The 9,516-nt window shown below is 50.0% G+C and overlaps 1 protein-coding gene across 1 annotated transcript in view; it reads right to left on the bottom strand.

Moving 5' to 3' along the window:
• The window catches only part of ITGA11 (integrin subunit alpha 11), a 125,277-nt gene extending 122,961 nt beyond the window's left edge, over positions 1–2,316 (bottom strand). Inside the window, exon 1 of the mRNA XM_019647254.1 lies at positions 2,172–2,316. Coding sequence (XP_019502799.1) covers positions 2,172–2,223 — 52 coding nt within the window. The 5' untranslated portion in view covers positions 2,224–2,316. The remainder of the gene's footprint in view (positions 1–2,171) is intronic.
• Positions 2,317–9,516: the final 7,200 nt, after the last annotated feature.

Raw genomic sequence — 9,516 nt, forward strand, 5'->3', positions numbered from 1 at the left:
CGAATGGTAGCTCCACCTCCAGGAAGCCTCCTTTGCTTATCCGAGTGGAACTGAACTTCTCGTTTGAACCGTAGCCCTTACTTTGTCTGTACTGTTCACTCCCTAGTGCCTCCACTTAGCTTTCCCTGGTCTTGCCTTGTTCTTGGCTCTGGGCAGGGCCCAGATTGCACACATGCTTGGGCCCCTGCCCCAGCTCCTTGCAAGCAGATGCCGTTCCAACACTGATTGATATGTTTAATGAATCCCATATTTTAAAAACCCAAACTGACCAGACATAACTCAGGGGTGGTTTTCTCCATATAAAGGGAGCTCTGAGTCACAAATCCTGTCCCCAACCTTCACCCTACTTCCCTACCCACCCTCCACCCCTGCGTGAGTAACAACATTAACAACTATTGCTTCAGCCCTACTGTGCGCCAACAAGTTAAGGACTTTATTCACAGTGCCTCACTTAATCATCCTGACAGCGTTATGAACTCAGAATTTCTATCTCTATTCCACAGCAGAGGAAACCTGTTGGAGAGATTTCATAACCTGCGCAAGGCTGTACAGCTAGTGGGCAGCAGAGCCAAGACTGGAAGCCAGGTCTGATTTCAAAGACTTGGCTCTTACTTTCCTGAGGTCCACACTGTCCCTAGCCCCTCTGGCAGCCTCTCAATCTCAGGGTCTGGTGGGGTGGCTCCACCTATCTGGAATGCACTACCTTTTCCTATGGCTGGATCTCCTACTGATTTGAAGCCAGTTCCTGGAGTTGTCTTCCCTTCTGACTAAAGGACCCAGAATGTGCTTCACCGCCTCTTGAAGCTGGCTTCTAGAAGCATGGTGGCCTGGTCACAGATCTTCCCTTGCCCTATCCAACTCCCCTCCCCCAACAACTTAAAGCATCAATGTGTGTTTTCAACAGTGACTCTGGGATCTGAACTGAACCTCACCAGCCAGAAGCCATTTCAAGAATTACAGGCCCTGCCAGAAGCTCTGCTATAGAGGAACCTATAATGGGGTGCACTTGTTTCTGTGGTACACCAGAACTGGGCTGAATGAGCGTGGGCTGGGAGGAGGTGGTCTCCACCTATACTCCCTGAGGGGGCCTCTCCCGCCGCTGCCACCGCATCTGACCCTCAGTACCAGCTGCAGTCCCAGCCTGGACCACATGCAGAAGGGGAGGCCAGGACTGGCGGCCAGTCCTGGGGGCGCGCGCTGGTTTCCACGCTGTGGAGGGACCCCGAAAACTTGCGCTATCCAGAGAGCGGCGTTGCTGGCCGCTGCCCCCTCGTGGCGGTTCCGGCCGGGGTGCACTGTGTGGGGAAGCCCAGGCTGGGTGTCCCAGTGGGGAGAGCCCGGGGCTGGCCTCTCGCTCCCGGCCGCACGCCCCGTCGGCCCGAGGTCCCCGCAGTGTCCTGACACCTGGAGTGCATTAGGAGGCGGCGAGCGTCTCGGCGATGGCGGCTTCTCTGGATTACTGGATAATTGCATAATTCCGAGCGCGGGGTGGGGACGATGCCCCGTCCCTATCCCGAGTGTCATGTAACGTTTCCAGGGTCCCTGGACTGCGGAGCTGCGCCCATCCCCCTTTGGCCCGGCCGGTCACTGCTCGCCAACGCCTTGGGGCTGACCGCGCTGGGGTTCGCTTAATCCCGGACCGGAGGGAGTCTGGGTATCTCTCCGCTCCAGGGTCTCCCCAGTCCCTTGGGGCCGCGGTACCCTGCTCTCCACACTGCAGGATGCGCCCTCCGCACCGGGCAGGAGGGCAGCGAGGCAGCGCTCCCTCGGCGCGTCCCAGCCCCTTCCCAGCCCCTGCCGCGCGCCCTAGGCGCTCCAGCGATGCCCGAGTGACCCCAGAGGCGACGGACCGGGAACCCCAACACGGCCCTTGGAGGTAGCCAGGGAGTCCACTGGGGCCACTAGCCCTCAGCGCTTTTCAACTCGAGCCTCTTTAACTCTTCCCAAACACACCAAACTCCCAGCTCCAAATCGCTTCTGCACGCCTTCTTTTGCGGAACTTGGCGGAGCCGCTAGGCTACAGCCAATTCCTGGGAGACCCACGTCCCCAAGAGTAGCCAAGATCAGACCCTGGGAGGCGCACCACGTCCCGCTCCTAACAGCTGGATCCCAGGCCCTGGCGGGCCAAGGAGGGGCTCCCGGAGGCCAGAGGAGGCAAGAAGGGCACGTACCTGGCCACAGGCTGAGTGCCCAGGCCACCAGGAGGCCTCTGGGCAGGTCCATGGCCCGCGGTGCGGCGGCGGATGCCCGATGCGGAGCGGCGGCGGGGGGCGGCGAGCCAGAGCGGCAGCCTCCTGGGCGCGGCGCCTGAGCTTGCACTGCGCGCCGCGCGCGGCTCCCTGACAGCCGGCTCGTTCAGAGGAAGTGGGAGGGCTCCAGAGGCGGGAGGGGCGCGGGACACCACTCCGGCTCTGGCTCTGGTCCAGTCCCGGCCCGTCTGCTACCTGGGCAGGCACTGCGCTGCCACCTCGACGCCGTCTCCGGATCTCTTCTCTCCAACCCCACATCTGCCGTAGGAGAAAACCCCAGAGAACCGCTCCTGGGAATCACCTCGCCAGTGCAGCACCTTCCTCTACCAGCGGCTCTCAACCTGTGGGTCGCGACCCCTTTGGGGTTCGAACGACCCTTTCACAGGGGTCGCCTAAGACCATTGGAAAACAAAAAGATATTTACATTACGATTTATAACAATAGCAAAATTACAGTTATAGAGTAGCAACGAAAATAATTTTATGGTTGGGGGTCACCACAACATGAGGAACTGTATTAAGGGGTCACTGCATTAGGAAGGTTGAGAACCGCTGCTACACCATCACTTCCCAATTCAGAGTCTGTTCAGGAAAAAGTTATAATCCCATTTCCCAGAGGAAAGAGCTTCACAGAGCTGAGAGGGGGTAACTCAGGTCTCCCTTAGCCAAAGGGAGTGGATGTCCCTCAAATGTCTATTCTGAGACACTCCCCTTCTCCCTGCACCCCCCCCCACCGGGCTTGGAATGAATGTAAAGGCACAGTGCTTCTTCTGACCCTGGAATAAATGCAGAAATGCAGACCCCTCCGCCTCCACTCTCCCCACTCCTCACACCTGAGGCTTTCGAAAGCCTCCAGGAGAACTCTGCCTATTTTACCTTAACAGTGAAGCCCTGCTTTGGAATCTAGCCTTCTTCCTTCCCAGCTCTGCTAACCATTGACAATTACATTCAATGCACAGTTGTTGCACAGGCTTTAAAATCAGGCCTTGAACTACCACCCATGGGTGTGGAGGCTGGGCTTTCCAGCAGGGGAGAGAGCTGAGGCAGGGAGGAGGGTGACAAGCGTGGTGATAGTTACAGCAGGGGCCCCTCATTACTTTCTCAAGACAAAGCCTTCCCTCCCCCATCCCCCTATCTTCTTCAGGTCCCATCCCCAGATACATCTCTCTCTCTCTCTCTCTCTCTCTCTCTCTCTCTCCATTGTGTTTAGTAGAAACTACACATCAATTAGTGTAATCATTTGATTAACTTTTCTCTCCTTATCCAGACTGGCTGAGTGAGTGCAGAGGTGTGTGGGTGCAGAGAGGGTGGAGGGGATTGGACGGGCTTGCCAGAGGCGGTGATATTCAGGCTGGATCCTGGAGAATGAGAAAAGCCCAGGTTCACATACGTGTAGTGGGGGGCGTTGTGCCTCCCTCCCCAACATTGCTCTTTTCTTGGTAGCTAACCTGGTTTTTATTTTGGTATCCTCACCCCTCCTTATCAGCCACAGGCTTTGGGGGAAGTTGATTCCATCCCTGGGGTGGGGGTGGGGGTGGGGGAGCACCTGGTTTAGGCAGAAATGAATCAGTGTATTGCCATCCCCTGGCCACACTTTAAGAAAGGGCAACATGACAAAGAAGAAAGGTTTTCTGGGAAGTAAGCTTTTTTTGCCCTTCTAGAAGAGCTCCTAGAATGAATTAACTAACTAATCAACTTTTGCACCTCCGCTCTCCTACCCCCACACCCTCTCCCAGGCTGGGGGGACAAAGAATCGTGTAGGCCCGGAAATTGACAGAGGTCTGGGTAGGGAAGGGAGACCGGCCTCAGGATGAGGCAGATGCTAGATGGAGAAACCAAGTTCCAGGAAGGTCTTCTTGAGCTCCTGAATCAAGCCATCCCCTCAGCCTGCTCCCCTGAGGGCTTTCCAATTATGTGACCATTAAGTCCCCTTTATTGTTTAAGCATGTTTGAGTCAGGATTCTTTGAACCCACTGCATCCTGATAACAGAATTCCAATGAGATGCAAACCACTTCCTTGCCTGTTACAAATGCATACCCTCCCAAGAGGTTCCCAAATTCCAGGTGCTTAGGAGCTGCCTGGTACACCTGTGAAGAACGCAAAGTCCCCGAAGGTCAGGGAGTCCTGATGGGCACCAGAGGCACTCTGCTGTGTAGAGGGGCTGCAGACCGTGTTCTGAGACTGCACGCTGCTCGCTGTAGGGGCTTCCCGCGGTGGGAGTGCTGCTGCTGGTCCTTGAGTAACAATTCTACCATTCACTAACTCACACTGTCCTCATCTGGGCATGGGGGTCCTGAATCTAGTGTGTGTGCCTTTGTGTAACCCTCGCTTTTTCTTTCAACAAATATTTGAGTGCTTACAGTGCCCCGCTCCCACCCTTCCCACCCACCCCCAGCTCTGCAAGTCACATAAAAGAAGCCTGCAACTTGAGGAACTAGTGATAGAGCTGAGAAGAGACATAACCTCATATTTATTGGCATTGTCATTACTTATTAATTATTCATTTAAATAATTTATTATGTAATGATTTTTAAACATTAGTTAAATCACAAAGGCAGCTGCATATGGGTCACAAATGAACGATCTGTGTTCATTCTGGAGAAGCTCAGAGAAGGGCTTTATGAAAGCTGGGATTTAAGTTGAGCAATAATAAATAATAATAATAATAATAATAATCCTTTACATATGCATAGAGTATTTATTTTTTATTGAGATATAACTCACATACCATTAAATTTCCCATGCAATTCAGCAACTTTTAGTATACTCACAAGGTTGTGCAACTATTACTACTAATTTTGGAATATTTTTATTACCCCCAAAAGAAACTCAGTAACCATTAGCAGCCACTCCCCATTCCCTCACCCCAGCCCATAGCAACCAATAATCTACTTACTATCTCTATGGATTTGTCTATTTTGAACATTTCATGTAAATGAAATCATAGAGTATGTGGCCTTTTGTGTCTGGCTTCTTTCACTTAGTACATTGTTTTCAAGGTTCATTTTATTACAGCATGTATCAGTATTTCATTCATTTTTGTTATCAAATAACATTCCATTATACAGATATGCTAAATTTAGTTTATCTACTCAACAGGTGATGGATATTGGGTTGATCCCACTTTTTGGCTATTATGAATAATGTTGCTATAAACATTTGTGTACAAATTCTTGTGTGAACATGTTTTCAGTTCTTTTGGGTCTATACATAAGAGTAGAATTTCTGGATTATAGGGTAACTCTATGTTTAATTTTTTGAGGACTTGCCAGACTGTTTCCATGGTAACTGTCCCATTTTACATTCCCACCAGCAATGTGTGAGGGGATATTATTTAATACTTGCAAGAGTCCTGCAAAGAATTATATTCATTTTCATAGATAAAAAGATTGTATTGGTGAGGATTCTTTCAATTGCAAGTAACAGAAACTTGACACAAACTGAGTGAATCAGAAGGGAACGTACAAGCTCATATAACTAACAAGTGCAAAGTTGAATTGCTGCAGGTATGGCTGGATCAAGACTCTCACTTGAGACTCTTGTCTTTTTTCTCTCTGTCTTCTCTTAGTTTTACTCCACTCTGCATTCGTTTCCTGCAGCAGACACGATTTCTCTGCCTGCTAGAAAGATGTCGCCAGCAGTCCCAAGCTTATACTTTATAGATTTTAAAGGGAGAAGACAGTCTTCCCTCTTGCATCCAGCAGAAAAGTCCTGGGTTTTGATTCATGCCCACCCCTGAACTAGTCAGTGTCTGGAGAATACGGTACTATAATTAGCCCAGTCTGGGGCTCACACCCAGCCCTGAGGAGTTAGAAGGAGAAGAGCATTACGACTGACAGCCCCACCAACACCACGTATTATAGGACAGGAGTTCCTTAAAGGAAACAGAAAAAGAGGGATGACCAAGTATCCCTTTAACAGACAAAATCCATAGTTGCTAAGTCCACTTGAGAAATCTAAGCTCCAAGCAGCAAGGGACCCACCCAAGATCCCATAGCACCCATGTGGCAGAACTGGGATTAGAATCCAGGTTTTCTGACAGCAGGATCAGAAGTTATGACCTCACCACAGCTGGATGAGGGTAGCAGGTATTTCAGGCCAGGATTGCAAGAGAATGGTGAGCCCCGTGGGCAGCTCCTCTGGCTCTCACGCTTTGGGTCTGAGAACCCTCCTCTGGGCAGTACCTGACTTCCCTAGGAGGGAAAAGTAGGTGAGATGCCATCACCCCTAAGGAACCCAGCTGTTTCTGGGCACTGATGGCAGAAGCCTGGCTCTTCTAGGACTAACACACTCTTCTTCCAGAAATGTCCTTGAGGTAGCCCGATCTGCTTTCATTTTAGAGGATGCTTTTCTCTTTCCACGCTTTCTCTGCATTTTCACCTCTGTGACATAGGGTGATCAATTGTCCTGGTGTACTCAGGACTGAGGGGTTTCCTGGGTTGCTGGAATTTCATTGTCAAAACTGAGACAATCCCTGGACAGCTGGGACAGACTGGTGCCCTTATCCCCTATCTCTGTCTTTCCTGGACCCTCTGCCTCACTTTCTTCAACTTCCTTCTCCAGCACTCCTCCCCTCCCCACCCCCATCTCTCTCTCTTCCAACCTCCTCTTCTTTGTTCTCAGGTGCTCCTAATGTAGCCACTCTCCATGTCAGCATGGGGGATGTGCACCCTGGCTCCTGGCCTCCTTTCTGCCCCCACAAGCCCCCCTCACAAAGCTGGCCTCCATCCTATGCCTTGTCTGTTGGATTGTGCTCAGGAAATGCAAACTTTTTTTTTTTTTTGAGATAAACTTAAGCAAACTTACAGTTACTGGGAAGGCACATCTTCTGCCAAAAATGATATAATAAATTCCAAAGCCAAAAATAAAAAAAGTAGAACAGAAAGTTACAAGATTGCTTTTGTTACCTGCTATTTGAGTGACTTGTGCCACTGTTCTGGGCCAATAATGTGGATGATAGAGGGGTGACTGCATTCGTCACCCACAAAGGGGCTTGGAAGGCTTCCCTTGGTTTCTGTTTGTCATGCTTGGTCTCATCCCTGCCAGCAGAGTGAAGGACATTAGCCTTGAATAAATGCGTTGACACCAGTAGCTTATGTTTGCCCCAGCCACGTCCGGCTGGAAGTAGAAAGTACAATCTAAAATGTTGGAGCTGGAGGATGTCACCTTCTCCTAAATGCTGTATGTGAGCCCCAATCTCAGTTCTGTTGCTGAGGGCTAGTGACTTGGATTTCTACTAGGATCAAGTCCTGGGTACAACCTGTGTCAAATCCAGGAAGTTATTTTCTGATCTCTAGTTCTCAAGCCACAAGTATGTACAGCATTTGCAATAAAGAATTCAAAGGGAAGGCGTATGGCCACTGCACAAACACGCAGGGTGGATAAGGAAACATCCCTTTGAAGAAAAAGTATGCCAAAGGGGATGAGAGATTACAAATTGCCTTAAAAGTCTAGAGGTAGCTAGCCGTCAACATCCTAGTTGAGAGGCCATTTCTGATGAAACTTAGCTGAGTCAAACCCTTGACATTGAAGCAAACCGGAAGAGGCACATCAGAAACAACCTTCCCAGCGACAGCAGTGTGAAGAACAAGGAGTTAAGTCCCGGCTGTTTTATCTGGGTGGTGGGGAGAGTGGTTAAGAGATAAGGGTAAAAAAATAATCTTGGTCCAATTGTGGGGGATTTTTTTAAGCTGCCTTCATTTAATAGATAGTAAGAAGTCTTCAGTGGTTTTTGAGTGAGATGCGGGGAAGGAGGGGAGGTTTGTGTTTAAACCAATCAGTGGGATGTGGCTCTTTGTCCAGTTCAAGGAGGACCTGTGGGGGAGGTGCCAATGCCTCATGGACCATCTTTTAGACGTCCCCTCAGGCTCCCCCAAGACAGTGTGTGCTTTCATGTGCATTGCTTGTGCTTCTGAATGATGCTGCCCTTGCCCGTTGGCCTTGGCCGGTGCTGTTTCCTCTGCTCACCATGGAGCCCTGCGTGCCCACTAGCCTTGCTATGCACTGGGTCAAATCCATGACCTGTCTGCCGTTCGAAGCCCTGTGTAATGGACTTACTCCTGCCTTCCTTATTTTGTTTCTACCTCTCTCCAAAACAAACCATGTGTGGCTTGTACACAGCATTCTTGGATCATGAATAATAGGACCAACAACCATCACTGACCATGGACTGGACTAGATAGTGTGCTGAGTGCTCTATACCCTCTCACCTACTTTCTCAGCGTACAATCAGTCTTCTATTCTCACTGAATGAATGGTGTTGCAGTCACTGTCAATATTCTAATGTATTCCCTTGGCACTCACCATTCCTTTGTGTGCCAGATCCTACAGCTTCTAACTACAAGCTGGAAAGTGTTCTCTGGCTCCTGGAGCCCTCTCAGCAACCTAAGAGTGTGAGGAATTAGTGGGAGCAGTCCTCAACCAATGCCTGATGGGAGCTAGGGGAGAAACACCCCTTACTATGGATTGAATGTTTATGCCCGCCCCACAATTCACATGTTGAATCCTAACCCCTAAGGTGATAGTATTAAGAGGTGGGGCCTTGGAAGGTAATCAGGACATGAGGGCAGAGCCTTCATGGATGGGATTAGTGTCCTTATAAAAGAGTCCCCAGAGAGATCCCTTGCCTTTTCCACCACGTGAGGACACAGCCAGAAGGTGCTGTCTGCAGACCAGGAAGCAGGCTCTCGCCAATCACTGAATCTGCCTGTGCCTTCCAGCCTCCAGAACTATGAGAAATATGGTTCTGTTGTTCATAAGCCACGCAGCCTGTGGTGTTTTTGTTATAGCAGCCTGAACTGACAAAGATATCCCTCCTGAGGGACAACTTCAAGGTGTGTTCTACAGCCTCCTGGTGGGGAGCCCAGTGTAATTGAGCCCCAGTTATGCACAATGGCCACTTGCTCACTGCTCCTTCCTTCCATTCTCTGTCTTACTTCCTCATTCCTTTGACAGTGCTTCCTGGAGTCACCCCCTGCCAAACAAACAAACAAATAAACAAATAAATAAACTTGCACTTAAATCCTTGTATCAGGGCCTACTTCCAGGGGAACCTGGATAGGCAGATGGTTTAGAGAGGTGAAGCAACTTGACCCAAGTTTCATAGCTGGAAAGTGGCCGAGCAGGATTTGAACAGAGGGGATGTGGGTGGAACACGGATAGTGCCTCCAAACCACACTAATTACACTGTTTCCAGGTTTTCTCACATCTGTCCAAACACCTGAAATGTCTGAGGATGCCAGAAATTTTGCCTTTTTAGTTTCTGGCT

The sequence above is a fragment of the Hipposideros armiger genome, unplaced genomic scaffold, assembly GCF_001890085.2.
Source record: "Hipposideros armiger isolate ML-2016 unplaced genomic scaffold, ASM189008v1 scaffold_110, whole genome shotgun sequence".
Lineage (NCBI taxonomy): Eukaryota > Metazoa > Chordata > Mammalia > Chiroptera > Hipposideridae > Hipposideros > Hipposideros armiger.